The sequence below is a fragment of the Stenella coeruleoalba genome (genome assembly GCF_951394435.1).
Source record: "Stenella coeruleoalba genome assembly, chromosome: 5".
Taxonomy (NCBI): domain Eukaryota; kingdom Metazoa; phylum Chordata; class Mammalia; order Artiodactyla; family Delphinidae; genus Stenella; species Stenella coeruleoalba.
In genome coordinates, this window is record NC_137150.1 from 25,533,093 (window position 1) to 25,558,786 (window position 25,694).

General features: G+C 42.8%; 1 protein-coding gene across 1 annotated transcript in view; it reads right to left on the bottom strand.

The window, feature by feature from the left end:
* Positions 1 to 4,500: 4,500 nt before the first annotated feature.
* GRK7 (G protein-coupled receptor kinase 7) overlaps positions 4,501 to 25,694 on the bottom strand; it is a 35,187-nt gene continuing 13,993 nt past the window's right edge. The window contains exons 3-4 of the mRNA XM_079922932.1: positions 14,260 to 14,534; positions 4,501 to 4,923 (exon numbers count right to left, since the gene is read on the bottom strand). Coding sequence (XP_079779058.1) covers positions 4,587 to 4,923; positions 14,260 to 14,534 — 612 coding nt within the window. The 3' untranslated portion in view covers positions 4,501 to 4,586. The remainder of the gene's footprint in view (positions 4,924 to 14,259; positions 14,535 to 25,694) is intronic.

The window sequence follows — 25,694 nt, forward strand, 5'->3', positions numbered from 1 at the left end:
TGTCTTTCGGCCAGGAAGGAGGTCCTCAGGGTCTGGTTATTGCCAGAGCCAGCCTGGGGACACACCCAGCTCCAATTATGACAGGGCCTGCCTTGCTTTAAAAAATATATATATATATATTTTTTTTTACATCTTTATTGGAGTATAATTGCTTTACAATGGTGTGTTAGTTTCTGCTTTATAACAAAGTGAATCAGTTATACATATACATATGTTCCTATATCTCTTCCCTCTTGCATCTCCCTCCCTCCCACCCTCCCTATCCCACCCCTTTAGGTGGTCACAAAGCACCGAGCTGATCTCCCTGTGCTATGCGGCTGCTTCCCACTAGCTATCTACCTTAGGTTTGGTAGTGTATGTATGTCCATGCCACTCTCTCGCTTTGTCATAGCTTCCCCTTCCCGCTCCCCATATCCTCAAGTCCATTCTCTGGTAGGTTGGTGTCTTTATTCCTGTCTTACTCCTAGGTTCTTCATGACATTTTAAAAAAAATATATATTTTTTCTTGATTTTTATATTTTTTGTTCAGTGCAGAAAACTTAGGAAAAAATGGAAAGAACAAAACTCATCTCTACCCAGAGAGATATAAAAGTTTAGTGACACACAGGGTGAACAAAAGTGCTTTCCAATCTAAAAAGTTTAAAGGGGCAAAACCCAGCATATCTCCCCGAAATGAGGCCTGGCACATGGCAGGCACCAATATTTATTGAAAGAATAATTAAACCTAAACGACTGCAATTATTTTTCCCAGATGATCCAAGAAAATTCAGTCTTTTTACTTTTTTGATGATCAAAATGGCTAATATGGTAAATCTTCCAGGTTGGCCTCCCCACCACCAAAAAAATCTTGTATCTATTTTTTTTCTTCTTAAGGCTTATAACTGCCAAGAACAATCATTTAAGAAGCGAGTATTATATATTTTCACTATGTTCATCATGTTTTACTGTCCAAAAATTAACATCAGTTAAACCGCCCTAATGATAAACACAATATAATAATAATGATCTTTAAAAATCGATGTAGTATTCTCTCTGATTTCTTTTTCTTTCTTTTTTCTTTCTTTTTTTTTAGCTGCACCGCACAACTTGTGGGATCATAGTTCCCCGACCAGGGATTGAACCCAGGCCAGTGCAGGGCCCAGTGAAAGTGCACTGGGTGAAAATGAAAGTGAAAGTGCACATCGGTTAGAGTCCTAATCACTGGACTTCCAGGGAATTCCCTCAATGACTTCAAATGAGCAATTCCTAAGAAGCGAAGTTTAAATCATTCAATTATTTCACATTCATGCCTGGTCACCTAAATGAGAAACATCTTGAATTTGATATTCAAAGTAAACAATTGAGAATACTTTTTAAACTCTTTGTGGCTTACAATCCTAAAATTGGGGACTTCCCTGGCGGTCCAGTGGTTAGGACTCTGTGCTTCCACTGCAGGGGCATAGGTTCAATCCCTGGTGGGGGAATTAAGATTTAGCATGCCTCGCGGTGTGGCCGAAAAAAGAAAAGAAGAAAAATTACACCTAAAATCAATCATTCATCACTGTTTCCTGTGAAAACATCATCCATACCTCCTGCTTTGCAAGGCACTTCTAAGCCCCTTCAAGCGGTTTATTAATTCCATCTACCCCTTTAAGAAACAAACATTTCAAACAATCCCTGACAAACTAGAAGAATAAAAATGACTTCTCCTCGGTTCTTCTTTGTCTGAATAGTTCACTCATATATGTCTGTGTTTCCCCTGATGTTTCATTTTGTTTATATATAAAATTTTTCTCTAAAAACATAAGCTCATTTTAACTTTAAAAATAAGCAAGTATCATCCCTTTTCAAAAATCACTTCTTTTCTTTGATAAAACATCTGGTTGCATCTTATTTCAGTCTTGAATCCCACCCACAATCTGAGCCAATCCCTTTGCATTGGCTTATTTCTCTCCATCTGTAACATTTCATCTCCATGCTGAGGTCTGTCCCTTACCTGCCCTGCCCCTGTGGGCCTCCTGTACTCTGACTTGGCCCAGGTGGATTCCCACCTGGCATATGATGGGCAGGAGATCTGGGATGGGCCCCCATGTCTCCACTTATTCCAATTAGATTTTTCTTTCATTGTGTGTAAAAAATTTCCTTCTCAACCACTCCCCAGGAAGCAGCTCTCTTGCTTCTCTCACCTCCTCTGGAACTTTTAATGAAGGTTCAGGTCTTAATAGTTTGTCCTTGGACCAGGAATCATTCGACCTGCTGCTACTTACTGACCGTGATCTTCAATTTAGTATGCCCTTACTATATGCAAGTCAAGCACTATGTGCTTCCTATACGTTATTTCTAGTCTTCACAACAACTCTGCAGAGCTGTGTGACCTTGGACAAGCCACAAAACATCTATGGGCATCAGTTTCCTCTTTTAAAATGTGAATAATAACACCCACAGGAGTCTGCATGCTACACTACACCACAGGGCCTTTCTTAGATGGTTGTCTTATTTCTCTACTGTGTCCCCAACATCACCCAGTGCAGGGCTCAATGTATAACTAGAGCTCAACACATACTTACTTGGTGACTGTTTGAATATAGGTATCTTATTCAATTATTTTCCTGAGTTACTTCTAAAACATGAAACAGATTTGCATTTAAAGTTTATCAAAAGCAGTAGGCATTCACATGAAAGATCCAATGCGAGTAGAAGTCACTTTTTAAAATGTCTGATGTTTATAAAGCTAAATTCTGAGATCTCTACTCTTGGAATGCTCTAGTTAATTGAATTTCTGTTAACTGTTGATTAGGTTTTGTTAAACAGACTTAGAAATTTTTATCAAATTTTAATCTACTTTCTTGCCTTAGGAAGAAGAATCTGCAGGACACACCTGTATTCTGCTTTGGTGATTCAGGACTCTACAGTGTCTCTAGGGTAGGGTTTGGAGCTTCAAGGAGCTCACTGAGGATGGAGGATGAGCAGGTGAGTGGCAGGTGTTCTAACCCAGGACTCAACTCCATGGGGGTTTCTTCCTCCTTGCTCCAGATATGGTTGATGTTGTCTTGTAGTTGAGGATTACTGTTAGCTGGATTCCAGTTAACCAAAAAATTTTTGGCCAGTGTTTTTTGTAATTCTTGGTACCTTTACTCAAGGGACAAAACTTTTAAAATAACTTCAGCCAGGTTTCTCACCTTTGGGCCAAGAGAGATTTCCTTAGGCACACATACATCTTAAAAAAAAAAAATATATATATATATACACACACACACATATATATATATGGTCACCCCAGATGTATATTTGTGTCATATATATATATATTTTTTTTTGGGGGGTGCTTAAAATTCTCACTTTGGCTGTGCTTTTGAGAAGCGCTAATTCTCCTATAAAGTGCTGGCTGGGCAGCCACCTGAAATGAGGCCCACTGTTTGTTCAAATCAGTTTCTAAGCCCATATGTCTCCTTCAGGTCTTGAAATAGTCAAGAGATCTACTTCCCAAGATATGTGTGAAGAACTAAAGTGTGCAAGGGCAAGGAAATCTACAAGATGAATACGGATTATCTTCAGTTTCATTTAACTGCAATCGCCAAAGTTATGCATTTTTTTGGGTATTTGAAAAGTTGTTGTCAAAATGTAAGACTGAGGTTTTGAGCAACCAAAACAGGGACCCATATGTACTAACATTTAAATCTGCATGACTGTGGTTCCCAAACTTTGTTGCACACCGGAATCACCCAGGGAGATTTTGAAAATCTAGATGCCCAGGTTGTACTCCAGACCAATTAAAATCTGGGAGTGGGAGTCACATGTTAGTATTTTAAAAGATTTCTGGGTGATTCCAAAGTTCAGCAAAGTTTGGGAACTGATGGCATACGGAATTATACAGGTAAGCAATTTGTAGACTACTACCTAAAGAACTCAACTTACAGAATACTTTAATCCCCAGACCTCATGTGTATTTACGTTTAACATGCTTCAACATTATAATAGTAGAATATTTCAGAAATAATGAAAAGAGACTCTATAAATTAAAAATGATTCTGTAATCTGAAATATTTCCAAAATAGTACAATCCACTCCTTTTTTGCAGGGAGGGGGAAAATCAGAAATATTTATTTCCACGTTCAAAATCCCTTTTATAAGTACAGAAGAAGGAGAAATACTGAAAGATGAAAGGATGAAAAGATATAAACAAAGAAAAACTAAAATGATTGTTTACTAAGAATTGCAAATGCTCGTTTTCTGAGCATACCACAAAGTTCCATTCTCTGTTCTTAGGACTTTGTGTAATTGTCAGGGACATGATGACAACGGCTCATGCTTTTAGTTTAGCAAAATAAACCTGAGGGTTCCTTTTCAACCAGGTCTCAGTGAAAACTGAGACTGTACTCTTCTTTATGAAGGAAGAAAGAAAGGAAGTAAGTTAGGGGGGAAGGGAGGAAGGAAGGAAGGAGAGAAAATACGTCTTAGTGGTGAGCTCACCTATCCTTTGAACTGTTTTGTGGTTGAAATGCCCTTCCTGACTGATCAGTGCTCATTCAAAAGATTTTCACGTATTAGGAACATTCGAGGATTATGTCAGCTGAGACTCCTGCTGCCCGTGTGGTAGAGAGAACAACTTATAATAGCAAACATATACCAGACTTAGACGAATTACCCTCCCCGCAGCCTGCGGGCCTGTTGGGGTCATTCAATTCGGCAAACAGCCCCGTTTCTATAATCTCTTCCTGCCAAGCTATAGGGACAGCACCTGTTGCAAATCTTTGGAAGAACTGCGTATCTTTATCATCAAATTCAACTCCTCGAACCTCAGAGAAATCTTCAATTTCACCGATATCTTTGGCATAAACCACTGATGGGTCTGGCACAAATGGAGGCTCAACTAGGCCAGCTTCCAGGCGAGGAAAGTTGATGGTTTTGAAGAAATGGTGTTTCCTGGGATCATCAGACTTTTCTCTGTGAAGAAAGGAGATGGCCAGCCTGAGACACAGTAACAAACCCAAACAGGAACTGTTCTAGCAATTCAAAATATGTGGCCTTCTTTTCCTAGAATACATTTCATTTTAATTGCAGAGACAATATCACATGAAGAACAATTTAGAAAAATAACAACTTTCAAAACCACCCACAGGGAATTCCCTGACGGTCCAGTGGTTAGGACTCCATGCTTTCGCTGCCAAGGGCCTGGATTCGATCCCGAGTTGGGGAACTAAGGTCCCACGAGCCACAGATGGCCAAAAAAAAAAAATTTACCCCACACTTCTACTATATGCAGATAGTCACATTTTCATTGTTTGTAGACCACCTTCACACTTAGATGTAATTTTTTTTTTTTTTTTTTTTGCGGTATGCGGGCCTCTCACCGTTGTGGCCCCTCCTGCTGCGGAGCACAGTCTCCGGACGCGCAGGCTCAGCGGCCATGGCTCACGGACCCAGCCACTCCGCGGCATGTGGGATCTTCCCGGACCGGGGCACGAACCCGTGTCCCCTGCATCGGCAGGCGGACTCTCAACCACTGCACCACCCGGGAAGCCCCTGGATGTAATTTTTAAACAGCGAAGTAGTTGACATGACTTTTGTTCTTGGTGTTTCATGGAAACACCAGCAACATTCAGTGGGGTCAGAACCTGCTTGCCTGCAGCTTCCAAGGCGCTCACTGCCTCTTGCTCTGTCCTTCAGGGTTACATAGAACAAGCGAAGCATGTCTCTTCTTACCTGACCACCACTTACATTTTAAAAGACAGCAGTCGCATCTCCTCACTCTTCATATGACATGATTTCTAGGAGCCCCACCTACCTCCCTCAACTGCCACAGTAATCTTTAAAGACTTTTAAATAATCCATTAGCAATTTTTAGCAGCATAACTGAGCATACATTCGGTGCTCAAGACTACAGTTGTTTGTTATCAAACCCTCCTTCCCCATGCTAGAAATTATTCTAGTATTTGCCTTAGAATATGGGGGGAAAATGTGTGTTTCCAGTTAGTTGTGTAACCTTTTATATTAGTTACCTATTGCTGTGTAACAGATTGCCCCAACATTTAGTGGCTTAAAACAACAAACATTTGGGACTTTCCTGGCGGTCCAGCGGTTAAGATTCTGTGCTCCCAGTGCAGGGGGCCCGGGTTTGATCCCTGGTCAGGGAACTAGATCCCGCATGCTACAATTAAGAAAGAGTCCACATGCGGCAAATAAGAGTTCACGTGCTGCAACTAAGAGTCCTCATGCTGCAACTAAAGATCCTTCATGCAGCAATGAAGATCCTGTGTACTGCAGCTAAGACCCAGAGCAGCTAAATAAATGAATAATAAATATTAAAAAAAAGGCTTTATTTAAAAAAAACAAAAACATTTATTATTATCTCACAGTTTCTGTGGGGCAAGAATCTAGACTTGGGTTAACTGGGTGCCTCTGACTCAAGGTCTCTAGAGACATCACAGTAAAGCTGTTGGTCAAGGCTGTGGTCTCATCTGAGGGTTCGACTCGGGTGGGGGGTCAGGGTTGGGGTAAATTGCTTCCAGGCTCTCTCATATGGTTATTGGAAAGCCTCCATCCCTCACCATGTGAGCCTCTTCACAGGGCTGCCTGATACCATTGTAACTGTCTTTCTTCAGGACAAATGGTCATAGCAAGAGAGAGATAGAGAGAGAGCTCAAGATATAAGACACAGTATTTTTATTACCTAATCTTAGAAATGACATCTCATTACTTCTGCCACATTCTACTTATTAGAAGCAAGTCAGTACGTACAAGTAAGTCCAGCCCATCCTTAAGGGAAGGGGTTACTCAAGGGTGTGGATGGCAGGAGGTAGGGATCTTTGGGGACCATATTAGGGGTGGTCTACCATACACTCCTCTTGGTTCTTCTTGAGTCCAAGTTTTAAAGAAATAAAAAGAGGGCTGTTTTGTGGCATCAGGTTCAAACGATTTTTTTCTCTTTTTCATTTTCTTTAAAAAGATTTATTATTTATCATTTATTTATTTAATTTATTTATTTATGGCTGCATCGGGTCTTAGTTGCGGCATGCAGGATCTTCGTTGAGGCATATGGGATCTTTCATCATGGCGCACAGGCTTCTCTCTATTGTGGTGTGCAGGTTTTCTCTTCTCTAGTTGTGGCATGCAGGCTCCAGGGAGTGTGGGTTCTCTAGTTGAGGTGCACAAGCTCAGTAGTTGTGGCATGCGGGCTTAGTTGCCCCACGGCATGTAGGATCTTAGTTCCCTGACCAGGGATTGAACCCGTGACCCCTGCATTGTAAGGCAGATTATTTACCACTGGACCACCAGGGAAGTCCCCTCTTTTTCTTTTATATGAGTAGGTATGCTGGTCTGACTAAGAGATGTCTTCCTTTTGGAAGAAGTCAATTTCTGTCATAAATCAACCTTAATAAAGTTAATTACATTCATGGTCTTCCCTTTTTCATTTTTGTTCTAGTAATCAGAAAGCTTTTAGGAAACGGATTGAGGGCTTCCCACATACATCCCCTTCAGAGACTCCCTACTGTGTTTGAGGATTACTGCAGCAGACTCTGTCCAAAAAGATGACTAGAGTCTAAACTCAATAATCACGTTACTAATAACAAGTGGAAATGACCAACATTTATGCAGAGCTACTCTCGGCTAACACAACGTTATGCTCTTCACTTACTTTGTCACATTTAACCATCACAACAACCCTATCTGTCTTTTAACTGTATTTTAAACCTCTTTTAACCTCTTTATACTTGCTTTTGCATTTATAAATAGCTGTGTATCTGAGAAAGCCAGCAAATATAGGTGAATTTTTCAAAGGAAAAATTGTAGTTGAATATTATTATGGAAAAGAGAAACTCAGTCGAAGGCTCCTGATGTCCAGCAATTCCCCAGTTCTTGTTTTGTGATTCAAGCCTAGCTCCATCCAGAAAGGCCCATCCAGGACTCCTTGGACTTTTCCCATTATGATCCCACTGAAAAGAGAGGCATGGAAAACTGTATCATAAGATACTATAAGGTAACTCTGTTCTCCCCAAAGTCACTGAGTCTCCATGAATTGAAAGAAAGGGAAATGCAGGCTTGCCATCTATTAGAACCCACTGATCAGACTTCCCTGGTGGCACAGTGGTTAAGAATCGGCCTGTCAAAGCAGGGGACACGGGTTCGATCCTTGGTCCAGGAAGATCCCACATGCCACGGAGCAACTAATCCCGTGGCCACAACTACTGAGCCCGCACGCTGCAGCTACTGAAGCCTGTGCGCCTAGAGCCCATGCTCCCCAACAAGAGAGGCCACCGCAATGAGAAGCCCGCACACCACAATGAAGAGTAGCCCCTGCTCGCTGCAACTAGAGAAAGTCCATGCACAGCAACGAAGACCCAATGCAGCCAAAAAAAAGGAACCTACTGACCAATGTCTGTGTGGTTTACATCCTGTAGAGTAAGAGCCTTGAGGGAGGGTTACTAAGATGAATTGAAACTTCAAGGATGGATTTTTTTTTTAAAGTCAGACCTACTGAGGTATAATTTACACAGCAACATTTTAAAGTATCAGAAAGATTTGAGGAATGGGGGTTGGTACCAGATTTTAAATGTGTCAGAACAAGGATAGAGGTAAAATTCCACCCAAGTAGATCAGGAATGAACCTCAGGCCTGTGTGTCTCAAAGAGAACAGAGGAGTTAGAATGGGACCAGGTGCCATGGGGAAGAAGCTTGTACCATCTTGATGGCCGCTGGCAGGTATGAACACACTGTACCAGAGGTCAAGAGGGCACCTTTAAAGTCCCTCTGAGCAGATTTAACTTGGATAAAGGAGAGTGCCCATGGGCTCGGTGACCGTGGGGAACTTGCCATACCAGTCCTCACATCAAGATGCACAGTTCTCTTATCTAGGAAATAGACTCACAGATGTAGAGGACAGACTTGCAGTTGCCAAGGGGCAGGGGTGGATTGGGAGTTTGGGATTAGCAGATGCAAACTATTATATACAGGATGGATAAACAACAAGGTCCTGCTGTATAGCACAGGGAACTATATTCAACAGCCTGTAATAAACTATAATGGAAAAGAATATGAAAAAACAGTATATATATGTATAACTGAATCACTTTGCTGTACAGCAGAGATTAACACAACGTTGTAAATCAACTCTACTTCAATAGAATAAACTTTTTAAAAAAGGCACCGTTCTTAACTAACATCTCAACCAGGCCCAGATGGCCTTGGCGTGTCCATTAGGGATGGCCAACTGCAGCCTTTTTGCAACTAGTCACAGAAGACTGGGGAAACACGGGCCACCTTGAGGTTTTCTTTATGTTCCGCCACATCCCCAACTAGATGCCCCTGGAGAGCGGGGCCCATGCCTTATGCCCCTTTCCAATACATATCTGTGGGTGCGGATGCTAACAACAAAAGACTAGGCTCTCCAACTTCTGCTCCTTTCCCTCTGCTCCAGGCTACGGGAAAGCTGATCACTTGGCTATTTTGCACTAGCCATGCTTACCTCAGTTGTGTAATTAGAGTGAAGGTTATTTGACTCCTGAACCTTTCCCTGGCAGATTTGTTCAGGGCTCTTTTGGCCCATCATCATGCAGTGCCCTTGGGCAAATAGGGGAGACTATGGAGGGTGGCAGCACCTTTTGTAAGGGCCAAATCAGCAGCTGCAGGGAGACTTCTCCTGCTTATTGAATGTATTTCAGAGCATGGACAGGGGCTGTTGTGTTACCAAACCCCACACAGAGATTACGATGGATTTTCTAAGAACAGTCAATGAAGGAAAGATTCCAGCTGCCCATACACGAGGACCACGCTGTGGGGTTTGGTCTGCCAAGAACAGTGGCTATTGGCCTGAGAAGCACTTAAGTCAGAGACTTGCATGGTTATTTGCCCTTACTTGGCTGCACTGTCTGATCAGAATAAATCCTGCAAAACACTTAAGTCTTCACCTTTTATTTTATTGGAACACACCATAGTTGACCCTATCTGAGTCCCTGTGAGATGATCAGAAAAGCTTTTGGCTTCTCTGCAAAATTAATTCACAGACCCATAAAGGCAAAAGAGGAGATTCCCTTCAGTGATGTCTAAGGAAGGAGAAGGGGTTTTTTTTCTTTCTTTCAAATGCTCATGAATGCAACAGGGAGGGGGCACTTGACCTCTCCGCTGTGTAACACATTGTCTAGGTATTTGCTCGGCTTTGGAGGATGCCCACGAAAGCAATCAAACATTATCTCATTTGAATGAATGTTTAAAAAATACAAAGAGTTGAAATGAAAACGTTGGAAGGTTTTCTCTTTCACTGAACAGCTGGTTTTTATATGCTTTCTCTCTAATGTTGTAAACAGTTTTTATACAAAACAGTCACAACAACAAATGCTTTCTAAAAAGGTTTTGCTTGACAGAGCAGCTTCAGGCCATGATCCAGTGCTTTAAGGTGGCGTTTTCCCGAAGAAGTTAGTCAATGTTTCATTTTACAGATTCAAAGTGTGCTTATAGACCGCCTGGAGGGGTGGGATAGGGAGAGTGGGAGGGAGGGAGACGCAAGAGGGAAGAGATATGGGAACATATGTATATGTATAACTGATTCACTTCGTTATAAAGCAGAAACTAACACACCATTGTAAAGCAATTATACTCCAATAAAGATGTAAAAAAAAACAAAAACAAAAACAAAGTGTGCTTATAAAGTACTGAGATAGATTTTTATTCAAAGACACCAAGTGGGTTGTGTTCCCTTCAGGGGAGTCATCTAAAGAGACTGTTCACTTCTTTCACTGCCTTGGCCACTGTTGGTACATTCTCTGATTCCCCCCGCATGGGCTTGAGAGCCAAGATGGTAGAGATGGTCTGTGTTCACCATATCCAGCTCTCCTCTCCTTCCTGGACAGACAGAAAGCAGGACTAGTCAGCTCCCTTGCCCTTAGGCAGGGCCCGAGGACTCCTTCTGTCCAACAGAAGTGTATCTGAAATGACCTGTAAAGTGGGTCTGAGGCAGGACAAAGCTCCCCAGGTTCTCTGCATTCTCTCTTGTTGCCATAGCAACCGAAACCACCAGTTCCAGTGGGGCTGAAAGGTGGAAGCAGCCTGAAGCTCTGAGTCACCATTCAGAAGGGAGATACCTGGAGAACCCCTGGACCCATAAAGGACTTCATATGAATGAGAAATAATCCTTTAGTTTTAAGCCGCTGAGACTTTGGGATTTGCCTGTTATCACAACGTGGCCTATTTTGACCACACTAATACAACAATGCTGGAATCTACACAGGAAAATCACTTCCACGTCAGTGAAGAGTTCCATCTCATTTCAAAATACTCATTTGTTAGTTTCGCTATCTTTGAAATGCTTTGAAAGTCATTACAAATGAATTTTGTTTCGCTATTTTAAAAGATCAGATCAAAAATAAAAAGCTTGCCTCCATACGTAAACATTGCGAGCTAAGGCAGCCCTGTTCTATAGCCTCCGCTGACAACTACTCAGAAGATTTAGAGTAATTTGCCTCTCGAAGTTTTGGTGTAATATTAAAAATCAGTCATATTACTTTATGGTTGTAACTTTCTTTTTGTTTGTATTTTTAGATTTTGAAAATTCAGTCCAAGTAATTTAAGACACACGAGCTCGTAGTTTAGTCAAAATATTATCTGATATCACCCTTAGAACTAATTAATAATAATTGCTATCACACTGAATGATTCCTAAGCTATGTTATAGCTAACTTTGCAAGCATTATATCTAAACCTCAAAATATCCCACTGAATTAGTTAGGGTTCCTTAGAGAAACAGAACCAAAAGGGCGCTGAAGTGTCCAAAATGCACAACAGTGGCATAAAAATTATTTTGAGCTGAAGTTATTTGAGAGTCAACAGATGCAGGTTTTGAACTCCCCTTTGTCTGCCTTTAAGATAAGCAGAGCCTTGGAAAAAAACTCAACTCATAAATCTTCTCTCCGGGAATTTCAGGAGTTTTGGAACCAGGAAAGATTGACTCTTATCACCAGTGACAGAACGCAGCACCATACCTAAATAGACATTGCCACAAAGCTATCATATCTCCCATCTATTCTTCTAAGGGCCATTTATCTTTCCTAAAAGTCAACTGTTCTCCCATAAGTGCCCTTACCCCACTATTTCAAAGAAGTCATTTGTTTTCCTGTAAGTGACCTTCTCCCCATCCCCCTCCCCTATTAAATGGAATATAAGCCCTCAATTCTAACTGCCACCTAGTAACATTTTTTTTTTTTTGCAGTACGTGGGCCTCTCACTGCCGTGGCCTCTCCCATTGCGGAGCACAGGCTCCGGACCCTCAGGCTCAGTGGCCCTAGCTCACGGGCCTAGCCGCTCCGTGGCATGTGGGATCTTCCCGGACCGGGGCACGAACCCGTGTCCCCTGCATCGGCAGGCGGACTCTCAACCACTAGCGCCACCAGGGAAGCCCCCTAGTTACACTTTTTTGTGAACTCTTGTGTATGTACATAAATAAAAATCTGTCTTTTCTCTTGTTAATCATCTTTTGGCAGTTTAATTTTTAGGCTTCCATTCCTAAACCTGAGAGGGTAGAAGAAAAGTTCTTTCCTCTCCCCCCAGTACATGTGTACTGGGGGGAGAGGAAAGATATTATCTGATATCAGATAATAGAGAGAGATATCAGATAATAGAGAGATAATAGAGAGATATATTATATATATAATATATATTATATAGAGATATATTATATATATAATATATATATTATCTGATATCAGATAATAGAGAGAGAGAGAGAGAGAGAGGGAGAGAGGGAGAGAGAGAGGGAGGGAGAGAGGGAGGGAGAGAGAGAGAGTTTATTTTAAGGAACTGGCTCAGGCAATTGTGGAGGCTTGGCAAGTTCAAATTCTGCAAGGTAGGCTGTGTGGCTGGAGACTCAGGGAAGAGTCACAGTTCAAGTTCAAAGGTGGTTTGCTGGCAGAATTCCTTCTTCTCCCAGGGAGGTCAGTCCTTTTCTATTAAGGCCTTCAACACATCGCATGAGGCTCATCCACTTAATGAAGAATAACCTGCTTTACTCAAAACCTACTCATTTATGTGTTAATCTTACCTAAAAAATACCTGCACAGAAACATCTAGAATAGTGTTTTTTTTTTTTTTTTTTGCGGTACACAGGCCTCTCACTGTTGTGGCCTCTCCCATTGCAGAGCACAGGCTCCGGACGCGCAGGCTCAGCGGCCATGGCTCTCGGGACCAGCCGCTCAGCGGCATGTGGGATCTTCCCAGACCGGGGCACGAACCTGTGTCCCCTGCATCGGCAGGCAGACTCTTAACCACTGCGCCACCAGGGAAGCCCTAGAATAGTGTTTGATCAAATATCTGAGTATTGTGGCCTAGTCAAGTTAAGACATAAAATTAACAATCACACCCACAAAAAAACCCCATTTTATATATGAGGATATTGAGACTCCAAGAAAGTAATTCAGTTGCTTGGGGTAAAATGATCAGTATGTAGCCAAGCTGGGTTGTGAGTCTATGTCTGTGACTTGAAAACCCTTGGTTTTTCTCCTTACATAACACAGTTACTCACTGCCAAGGGTCTTTTCATAGATCAGGTTTTCTTATTTTTTTCTTCTAAAATATCTTGATCTTATTATTCCTTTGTAGGCAATAAAACTTGACTTTCCTCAAAACTAATTTCAACTGTACTTAACATAGCTGGCAACATCAGATGTACTTAATAAATATTTGTTGACTGATTAATGATATTTTACAGAGATGTTTAAAGGGGCAGAAACTTTCACTTTAAAATACATCTTGGAGGACTTCCCTGGTAGCACAGTGGTTAAGAATCCACCTGCCAATGCAGGGGACACAGGTTCAAGCCCTGGTCTGGGAAGATCCCACATGCTGCGGAGCAACTAAGCCCATGTGCCACAACTACTGAGCCCGCGTGCCACAACTACTGAAGCCCGTGTGCCTAGAGCCCATGCTCGGCAACAGGAGAAGCCACTGCAACACGAAGCCAGTGCACGGCAACGAAGAGTAGCCCCCGCTCGTTGCAACTAGAGAAAACCTGCGTGCAGCAACGAAGACCCAGCACAGCCAAAAATAAATAAATAAATAAAATAAAATTTAAAAACTGCAGTATTTATTTTTAAAAAAATACATCTTGGAGATTGTTCCATATCAAGTGTTCATAGTGTTTGAAAGTGTTGAAAATACTTAACCACATAATATACAAATAATAACAGGAAAATACTACTACTACTTAATCCCAAGCCTTTGTCATTAATCCAAAGTATTCTCCAAATCCCTGCGGAAATGCTGACATCACTAATCATGTCTTTATATGATAGTTACCTGCTTCCTAAGCGTTGCTCTGGTGTCTTAGCCAAGAAGAGTCTGCAAATGTCTTTTGCTTCCTCTGTGAAGTTATCGTGTTGGAATCTGACTTCCTCTTTCAGTGTTCTTTGCTTTAAATCCTCTTTACTGACTTTTTCCTTGTAATCTTTGAATGGTGTTCGTCCAGCAACAATTTCATAAATACTGCATCCCATTGCAAACCAGTCCACAGGATAGGAATAACTCGCTTTTTCCATTAGGATTTCAGGAGCCATATAACCATTGGTTCCAGCCTGTAATGCCCCAAACAAAAACAAAACAAAACAAAACAAAAACACTAATGTGAGTTGAACAGACACTGCTGACAGCCTACTCAATACCCTTTCTCCTTTTCTTTCCTTGTTGAGGGAACCTAATTTACTTGGAGTGGCCATGTGTCTAACCTATTCTATTCCCTGCTTTCCCAGCAGCCTCTGGTGCAGTCGGGGCGGGCCATGCAATCCATTTTGGCCAATGAGACATAAAGAGGATTTGGTTGGAGTGCATTATGAAAGAGAGAGATACGGCTGATCTTGAAGTGGGAAAATCACCTAGACTCTCTTAGTCCCCTCACCTCATCTTTAAGGTAAAAAGTTCACACGGCTGTCTCTAAGATCCCCTAAGTCCTGCTTCTGCTTTTTATTCACAGATAATAGAAAATTAGACGCATGATTTTTTTTTAAGTGGAGTTCTTTATTGCTAATATTGGACGTTCACATAATATTATCTAGTCTATGATTTTTTTACTCTATTTGCTATGTAATGATACTAATATATCAGCCATCTTTGCCTGTTTGTCTCTGCACTGAAAATTTAATACAGAAATTTTAATCCATAAAATTCCACACATGAAACTTCATTTAACATGCAAGACTATTTATTGTAGGCACAATTCTACCGACAATATATACCAAATGACCATTGGGTTAATGTGTGTATATATATATGTATATATATTTAAATACATGTAGCATACAATTTACCATCTTACCATTTTAAGTGTTTAGTTAAAGAGTATTAAGTACATTTATGTTGTGCAATGAATCTCCAGAACTCTTCATCTTTAAAAGCTGAAACTCTATACCCATTAAACAATTCCCCATTGGGCTTCCCTGGTGGTGCAGTGGTTTAGAATCCGCCTGCCAATGTAGGGGACACGGGTTCGAGCCCTGGTCCGGGAAGATCCCACATGCCATGGAGCAACTAAGCCCGTGCGCCACAACTACTGAGCCTGTGCTCTACAGCCCATAAACCACAACTACTGAGCCCATGTGCCACAACTGCTGAAGAGCCTAGAGCCTGTGTTCTGCAACAAGAGAAGCCACCGCAATGAGAAGCCTGAGCACTGCAACAAAGAGTAGCCCCCGCTCACCGCAACTAGAGAAAGCCCGCGTGAAGCAACGAAGACCCAACACAGCCAAAGAAAACAAAGCAAAACAAAAAAAAAACCCAAAAAACAATTCCCCATTACCCCAACTGCCCAGGCCCTGGCAACCACTGTTCTAATTTCTGTCTCTATGAATTTGACAATTCTAGGTACCTCATATAAGTGGAATCATGCAGCATCTGTCTCTTTGTAACTGAGTATAATTTCAATACGTTCATTCATTCAACAAATATTTAATGAACACCTGCAACATATCTTGTAATTATAAAGTATATATTTACATTATGTTTTCATAAAAACTAAGCTGCTTTTGATTAAAGTATAATGTATAACCTTTGCAGCACTTAAAAATGCAAAGAACACCGTAAAACGACAATAAGCTTCTATTAATATTTACATAAAAATGAGAACATAAATTATTGGCAGAGTTGTAAGAAACAGATGTGCTCTGTAATTTGACTCCAATTTTTAGGAGAGCAGTAAGACACAGAGCATAGACAATGAGATGTATCAACTGTTCCTGTTCTTCAACCAGGTCACTTGACTTTGGAGCAAGTAGCTCAAAGAATTGATTCAGAAGAAAGGGAAAGGGATCTACATCGCGATGTTCGTAGCGTCATTATTCTTCACGGTTGCAAGCTGGAAACACCCAATGCCTTTCAATAAAGACAATAGACCAGGAGACTTCCCTGGCAGTCCAGTGGTTAAGACTCTGTATTCCCACTGTAGGGGGCATGCCCACGTGCCCGCCATGCGACCAAAAAAACAAAAAAAATAGACTAGAGTCTAGTGTTAATACCAAGAAGTGCATATATGTAATGGGTTTTGCATACTGATTATAAATGTGAATTCAGTACATCAAAAAAGGTTGGAAAGTATTTTTAGTTGTTTACTGGGTGATTATTTTTCTGTCTAGTTGCTTAAATATATGTTTTTAATGTACACAATATATGTAATACCTTAGGAACATTAAATTTCACGGATGATTTTTACATGGATAACAACAATGAAAAACATAAATGACCTAAGCACTAATGAGGAGTAATTGGCTTGAGCAAGAAAATTGTGGAAGTGACCTTGGTCTGACAGGCTGGGCATGAGTCAGCATGGCACTGCTGTTTTCGTAGGAGTGTGTATGTAATTTGGGTGACCATATGTTCCGGTTGGCCTGGGACAACAGTTTACATCTGTTGTCCTGGCATCTTGTCCAGAGTTACGTCTGCCAAAACAAAAGGGTGCTGTAGGCTCCTCTGAGGCCCAGGATACAGTCTTACTCATCTTTGTATCAAACTGGGTATTTACCCCCCCGAGCCTCCCTTGCTGCACGCCCAACAAAATGTTTCTTACGTAAACAATAGTGAAGATGGTAACTAGATGTTTTCCATCCACTATCCAACAAATATTTGTTAAGCCACACCCTGCAGTGATTTCTAGGGATACCAAGACATACTAGGCCTGGCCCCTGACCTTGAGGATTTATAGGCTGGTGGAGACAGGTCAAAAGGTTAATTCAGTAAAGGAGGGTAAATGCCTTAATGGGAGTGGAAAACAAACATAGGGAGGCCAGAGGGTGTGTGTGTGTGTGTGTGTGTGTGTGTGTGTGTGTGTGTGTGCGTGTCAATGTGTGTGTTGGGGATACTTTACTGAAAAGTGACAGCTGAGCTGAATTATGAGGGAAGAACCTTCTCACAAAGCGAAGGCTGTCCAGGTAACGGACACGTGTAAGAGATGGAGTCCGGAAAAATGTGGGGTGCTTGGGGAACTTTAAGTAATTTGGCATTTCTGGAGTATAAGCTCTGTGGGATGCAATGGTGGGAGGGGAGACTGGAGGGGGAGATGTAGATGAAATTGAGAAACATTGTCTGCCAAGGTGGTGAAAGTCCATTCCCAGGCTCCCTTTTCCCTTTGTCCCTTTACTATAGAGCCAGAAGGCTAAGCACTCCATCTCCCAACCTCACATGTTGCACTGAGGGTGGCCATGTGGTAATGTGATATGAGCTTCACTTGAGAGGTGTGCAAGGTGAAGGCACTGACGGTTGGGAAAAAGCTTAAAAAATGGGGGAAATATCCAGTGAGAACACGAGTAAAACTTCAAGTAAGTCCTTCATAATGTTTAGTTTTCATGTAAGAAATACACACTCATTTTTTAAATATCTCATTTTTAAAAGCTCATTCTCTAATTTTAAGTACTTTGGAAAGGAAAAAAGTAATATTTATCAGAGGAAAAAGAAAGTTAACTAGGCCAGAAAATAAGATATATATTTATAAATTTCTTATGTCAGAGAGCATGGTATTAAAAATGTGAAGGTCAAAGCACATGTTGACCTGCAAATTTTTCATCATTGCTCTTATTATCTTACGTAACCTCACCCTGAATGACTCAGAATTTTGTGTGCTCAACAACAACGACAAAATGGGAGAAATACATGAAAGATGTAAGATGGATTAATGGATCAACAGAGGGGTGGATAGATGGATGGACATGTGATAAAGCAAGTCTAATAAAAGGTTAATAATGCACAATGGAATATTGTTCAGCTATAAAAAAGAATGAAGTATTGACACGTTATGACATGGATGAACCCTGAAAACATTATGCTAAGTGAAAGAAGCCAGTCGCCAAAGGCCACTTCCTGTAGGATTCCACTGAAATGCAGTATCTAAAATCGCATGCAACCAATTTTAGTGTTGTTTAGGGTTGGCAGAAGGGGAATGGGAGTGATTGCTAATGGGTAGGGGGTTTCTTTTGGGGGTGCAGAAAATATTCTAAAATTGTGATAATGTTTGTATATCTCTGTGAATATACTAGAAACCATTGAACTGTACACTTTAAATGGGTCAATTTTATGGTATTTAAATTATATCTCAATAAAGGTGTTTAAAATGTCAAAGGTAAACTCTAGGTCATGGGTGTACAGGTGCTCGTTGTGAATTCCTTCAACTTCCCTGTATGTCTGAAAGTTTTCATAATAGAATGCACAGGGGAAAAAGGAGTAAGGGGTGGGGGGATGTGATGCCAGACATTACCACACTGGCTGCTAGTTCATCAGGCACATGAAACTCTTCTGCAAGAGTCACAAGGAAGAACCACAGGGGAGAGCAGAGGAGGGGCATCTATCGGCCCAGCTCCCTCCCATCTCCTACTTCCATTAGTCAATAGTTAACCCCATATGATATCACTTATATGTGGAATCTAAAAAATACAACAAACTAGTGAATATAACAAAAAAGAAGCAGACTCACAGATACAGAGAACAAAGTAGTGGTTACCAGTGGGGCAAGGCAAGTGGGGAGGGGCAATACAGGGGTAGGGCTTTAAGAGGTACAAACTAACAGGTATAAACTAAGCTACAAGGATATATTGTACAACATAGGGAATATAGCCAATATTTTATAATAACTATAAATGGAGTATGACCTTTAAAAATTGTGAATCACTATACTGTACACCTATAACGTATAATATCGTACAACTATATTTCAATTAAAAAAGAGAAATGTCATTTTGAATTCTCTGACATGTAAATGTTTAATCGTATACTGAGATTATACATCACTAAAAATAATAAAAAATAGAATTGTTAAAGCATGAAATAAAAAAGAATTATCCCAAAGCTAGCTTGTCTCTATTTCCAGATATGTCATCAGACCCTTAGCAGTTGCCTGGAAAACCAGGTCCCACATCGTACTACAGTATAATATTTCACCCAGCTCTAAAAGTGGAGGAACAACTTGGCCTACAAGTGGTGTCAACAGGGTGTTGCCCGAGAGAGAGGAAAGGAGGCCGTAGAGAGAATGTAAGAGGGTGTGTGAGGTCTGTGGCCCAGTACACCAACTTCATGAAATTTCTCAGTGACAGGCTTTGCTGTGAGGTATTTTTCATCCCTGGTGCTGGCTACTGGCTGGTCTCTCAATCCAGAAACTAGTGGCTGTCAGTATTGGGAAATTTTCTGAAATTATTTCTTTGATCATTTTCTCTCTTTCATTTTCTTTCTTCTCTCTCCCCTCCCCCCTTTTTTTAACTCCTGAACTTATCCTTTGTGTTTCTTATTTTTGCTCCTACTTTCTATCTCTTTGTCTTCTGTTTTCTTTCTTTTTTTTTTTTTTTCTGGGAGACTTCCTCAATTTTTCTTCTAACTCCTCTATTTTTTTAAAGTACTTTAATAATGGGAAATTTCACACATACACAAAAGAAGACACTAGAATAATAAACCCAGTGTACTCTATACCCAGCTTCAACAATTATCGACACATGACCAATCTTGTTTCCTGTGTCCCTACTCAAGCCCAATGTCCCCCACCCCTGCCACTAACTTAGATATCATTTGTAAGTATTTCACTATGAATCTCTAAAAGATAAGGTCACTTAAAAAAACAAGCAAATAAGCACAAAGCACTGCAAACACCGTTATCTCACTTTAAACATAACAATAATTCTTGAATATTATCAAATATCTGGACATATTTATACTTTCCCAATTGTCCTATACACTTGCCCCCTAAATAGTTTGTTGAAATTTAGGTCCAAGTAAGGATCACACAGTGTGATTGATTGATATGTTTCTTAAATCTTCAGGACCATATATGTTTTTCCTCTTTCTCTCCTCATCCCCTGCAAGATTTTGTTGGGAAAAAAAACTGGTTCAACTGCAGTTTCCCACAGTCAGATTTTGCTGACTGCATTCCTGTGGTGTTATTTAACATGTTCCTCTATTCTTTGTATTTCCTGTAAGTTGAGAGCTAGATCAACTTACAGGAAATAGCTAGATCTAGAAACTTCTACTGAACTTTTCATTTCTTGCAAATATGTTTTTATTAACATACACTTAACACAGAATAATGTGCTTATACTTCGGGTTCAGTACATTTTGATAATTGACTACACCCATGTAAATACAACCCAAACAAGATAAAGAACATTCCCATTCATTTCCTTTGTGCCCCTTCTGGTTCATTCTCCTCCCCTCTTGCCAGGCAACCACTTTCTGATTTCCGTCACCATATATTAGTTTTGTTTGCTCTTGGATTTCACGTAGATGGGACTGTATGGTAGAAACTCTTCTGTGTCTGACCTTTTTTTAACATAATGTTTTTGAGATTCATCCACGTTGTTCTGAAAACATATTTATCTATTTTTAATTTCCAAATGTCCTTGTTCTTCTCTGAATGTTCTTTGTTTTACAACATCTGTCCTTGTTTCATGGATGCAGTATCTTCCCTTAAATCTCAAAAGATATTAATTGTAGGTTTTTAAAAAATTGTTCTTTTCTACTCCCCGCATTGTTCCTGTTCCCTGCAATTTCTTTCTTCCGTTTGTTTTGGCATTGTCTTTCATTTTGGAGGGTTTTTTCAAATGACAAGTGATCTTTGACTTTCTGTTTGTATTTAAGAGTGCGACACCAAAATGCTGACAAGAAGCTGGTCAACTGATGGGCTTCACTGTAGGGTGATTATGCCAGGCCGTGTCACTGGGGACCCTACCTGTATCTGTAGACCTTCTGTGTTAGGCTGCTCAGTATCCCCAGAGGGAGATCCTCCAATATCCCACCTGAGAGGTGTCAGTCTCTTTGCCCTCATTGTGGGAGCTGAGATGGGAAAGGGGCAGAGCTACAGCTCTGAGTTGGGCTATATGTTCCTGGGTCAGGCTTCTCCCTGGCTCAGTCTCTTGAGCTGGGGTGGGAGAGGCATGAAGAAAGACTATAAACAACATCCCACTGCATTTCAGACGGTGGTGATTGGTAAGTTCTACTCAGCCACATTTACTGTGAGCTTGCTCCGTGTGTGGCAAGTTTCCAGCGAGCAGATTTCAGAGGCGAGTGATTTCAAGGATTAAAATCGCTAATCAGGACACTGGATAGACATCAGTCACTCAGTAGAAGGTGTAGGGTAAAAAGTGGGCAGCATATGCCAGTCGTGAACAAAGGATTGCGAGACACACACCGGGAGAAAAATTGGAAATAATAATGGGCAATACTTATTGAGTGTTTATTACATGCTAAATATTTTGTCAAGTGCTTAACGTGAACTTCTTGTTTAATCTTCATGATAAACCTATGAGATAGAGCCTATTTTATCCTCCATTTTGCAGATTAGAAAACTAAACCACAGAGAGGTTAAATCTTGCCTAAGGTCACCCACCCAAGATTCACGCACAGGCTTGCACTGTGAACCACTACATTACACTGCCTCTGTGGAAACAGGCGAGGTAGCCTTTTCTTATCCTTCCAAGTTCCCTTCAGGATTTCTTTTCTCCCTCTAGAGTATCCCCCTTCCCTCTCCCCATCTGCCAGGTACTAAGTCCTCATCTTGGTCCGTTCTTGCTTAAGCTGCTTCTCTTCTTTTCCCAACAAGTTCTCTGTTCTTTGCCGGCATCACTGCTCAGGCAAGCTGGCTGGCCTGCTCCACACCACAGAGGTTGCTGGTCGGTGGGCACCAGACCCTGAGCCACGCTAGGACCAACTTGGTCCCACCCCCAGGAAACAAGTGAAGAATCGCCGGCCATCTTTACGGCACTATAACCCCTTGGAATCTTGGAAAGAGCGCTAATGGCATGCAGGGTAACCTCAGATTCATTCCAAATAATTATCAGGACTCTACCTCTTGGCCCTAAAGACAGAAAATGTCAGTGATGGAATTCTGAAGGGCACCGCCTCCTTGAAGAGTGGAGGTATTTCACAGAGGAGAAGAATGGAATTAGCAGCGGACGCCAGAGTCCAAGCGCCCAAATTCCATCGCGGCCTCCAGCTGAAAAAATGAATTGCCTGCCCTTTATGCCATTTGTCTTCGGCATGTGAACTGCCTCCTCAGAGTGGGGTGGGAGGAGAGAACGGGCCAAGCAGCATGGGGCAAGGTCTAACCACGCTGACCTCTCGTGGCTCAGTTTAACTCCTGCAGTTACAAAGGGCCCCCCGCGCGTCAGTCTCTGTGGCGTCAAAACAACCCCTTTCAGATCGTGAGACCAGGAACTGCCATTGCCAGGGCTGTAGGGATCACTCAAGCGTCAGCAGCAACAGAACTCCGTGGTGGGTTTTGTGTAGAGTTTGACTTTTTTTTTTTTTGCTTCATTTTGTTTTGCTTTGGTTCTAGAGCGCCCTTTGGTGGGTCCACTCCGTCAGCACCTGGTCAGGCAACACAAAGTATGCCCAGCATTCAGGGCATCAAGCATCAGGAGGCCAGATGGGGTCCAAACCCCTCCCCCCGGTGGGCAGCAAGAAGTCCATCTACCACTGTCATCGCATGTGGGTTGCTTAGTCCCATCAGGGCCACCTGTCACCTACAGGTGTCCAGACTTTGAGGAAGGTGGATCAGAGCCAGCTCGTGGGGACCTGTGCGGACACCCCCTTCCTTGCTCTTGCTGTTGGATGCTGGCTTCCACTGACCCTGCAGCTGTTGTCACTCTCACCCCTGGGCCCATGGGAGCTAAGTGGCAGGGCCCAGGCCGGGGTGGGGGGGGTCTGCATATTGAGTAGCCCGGGGTGGCTCTGGGCAGGAGTGAACTGTGACCTCATCCGCAGTGATGAGAACAGGGTGTGGCCTTTCAGTGGGGGGCTTAGAGGGCATAGTTCTCATCCGACTAGTTTTAAACGTCCATTAAGAAGTGTGCGTGTCCCCGCGCGTGCTTGCGTGTGTATGTGCAGGTCCTTCAAGGTCAAGGTCACTTCCACGTCCCAGTGAACCTGAAAAGTTGGCAACCTTAAATTCCATCATTAAAGGAAATGCCTGTATCCTGGTGCCCTTGGTGTGGCCAGGCCAGGCTGGATTTACTGAACCACGCGGGGAGAAAGACGCCGTCAAGGAAGCTGTTTCTGCGTTTCCCGATGGCCCAGCAAACTGGCCGGCGGAGCAAGAAACCGCCCGCGGATGCCTCTTCCCCCCAGTTCATCACAAACCAGATCCACTCGACAACACAATCCAAACAGAAGAGGGAATCAGAATGTACATCTTTTGTTTGCCGTGGCAGGAGAACTGTTGAGCAGAGGAAAAAAACAAGCTGAGCTTAGCGCTATCGGCTGTTTCCTGGGGCTCGCTCCTTCCTTCCTCCGAGGGGGGCCCGGCCGCTTTGTTCTCGTTCCCAGCTGCTCCTCTGCGCCTTTAAGCGGTGGCCTTTGCAGACCTCAGAGGAATGCGGCCCGGGACCCCAGGGGACTTTGCTCCAAGGCTCCGCCCTGTGTGCTCAGCCCCGGGCTGCAGCCTCCAGAGCGCGGACCTAACTTTTGCTCCTTGCCCTCCCGCCCCGTCGCTTTCTGCCAGCCGCTTCCTGGGCAGGAGAGGGAGCCTCACCAGAGGGGCTTTCCTGCTGTCCCTGACACCCCTGGGAAGAGGGGATCCAAAAGAGGGATCCCTGCAAGAACGAATTCTGCAGCTATACGGTCTGGTATCAGTCTGCTGTGGTGCAGATCTCAGCTCTCCCAATTACTAGCTGGTCACCCCCAGGCCAGTTACTCAACCTCTCTGAGCTTCACAGCTCTTACCTCATAGGACCGTGATGAAGATTAAAACCATAATACACACGGCTTGCCTTTCCAAAGCCTGGCACATAGCACGCCCTCAATAGGTGTTAGCCACGCTGGTCACCAAGCCAGGTTCTGGTTGTCTCAGGCAGGGCAGCTACGCAAAAAGAAAAACCCAGAAGCCTCTAAGACTCCATCAGATTGAAAGACGGGCCTGGTACATCATCAGAGATCGATAGCTGGGATTCTTCCACTGGAGTGTGTTCTTTGGCGGTTTCACATTCTGCGAATCTGTCCAGTAGCAGGCTGATGCCTATTTTCCATGGTGACTCTAAGACACTCAGAATAAAATCACAGACGAAGCTCCACGTGGCTGTGAGGAAGTGAGACAATGGCACGTGGCTGCTCGACTCAGCTTCCAGGCGAGCTGCGCCTTCATCCACTGCCCACCCGGCTGCAGCCTCCGGGTCCTGCTGGCTCCTAGTGTCCCTCAGAGAACAGAGCATGGCAGCAAAGGTCCTCTGAGCAGCTACAGTGCCTTTCAGGTGAGGCAGAAACAATGCAACAGTGGGGATCGTGGCAGAGGGTCTAGCGCTGGGCTTCTTGTAAAATAATCACAGCAGTCATTTTGTGAGTGCCTACCACGTGGCTGACCTCTGCTAGGCATTCATCTACTTTGATCTTCTCATCAAGCCTAAGAGGGGAGCAGTATCAATCAGGCTCAGAGAAGAGGCATGACTGGTCTGGGGTCACACGCAGGGCTATGGAAAGCCTAAGTGGCACGTCTGGGCCAGTTAGAAGGAGGTTCTCCGCCTGGGTTTGTGGTCAGCCTGTGCGTCCGTACACAGCAGCCACAGTAAGTGGCAGAACCAGATTGGCAGACTCACTCTCCTTCCATCTTTTTGATCCCGTGGACCGTATTTCGTCAGCTGCACTTGATCTGAAAGGATGCTCTGAGCTTCCAACGTGTTTACCTCAAATCAGGTGAGGCGGCAACCGTTTGTTCCCTGGATCGCATCATCGTGCATGACAGCCCTCTCCTGCCACACCCCGCGAGCCTCACGACCCTCTTTCTCTCCTCACTGCCACAGCTCAACAGACAATGTGCCAGCCTGGCACTTCCCACGGAAGACGGAGGGCCAACCCATGCTCCGCGCACCGAGCCACGTGCAGTGCCAGATTCTCTTCCCTCTCCCCTCTGTTTCCTGTATCTGTGAGTCTGTTTCTGTTTTGCGTATACATTCCCTTGTACTATCTTTTACATTCTCCATATAAGTGGTATTATACAGTCTTTGTCTTTGACTTAGTTCACTAAGCATAATATTCTCTAGGCTCATCCATGTTGCTGCATACGGCAGGATTCCATTCCTTTTTATGAAGGAGTAATATTCCATTTTACATATATATTATACCCCCGTCTTCTTAAGCCAGCTGTCTGTTGATGGGTGTTTCCACGTCCTGGCTATTGTAAATACTGCTGCTACGAACATTGCACTCCTCTCCTCCTTACCCTCATCCCAACTCCCTCTTCCTGTTGGCCCTTCCAAGGCTGATTTTGTCACTTTCCTGCCTGGAAA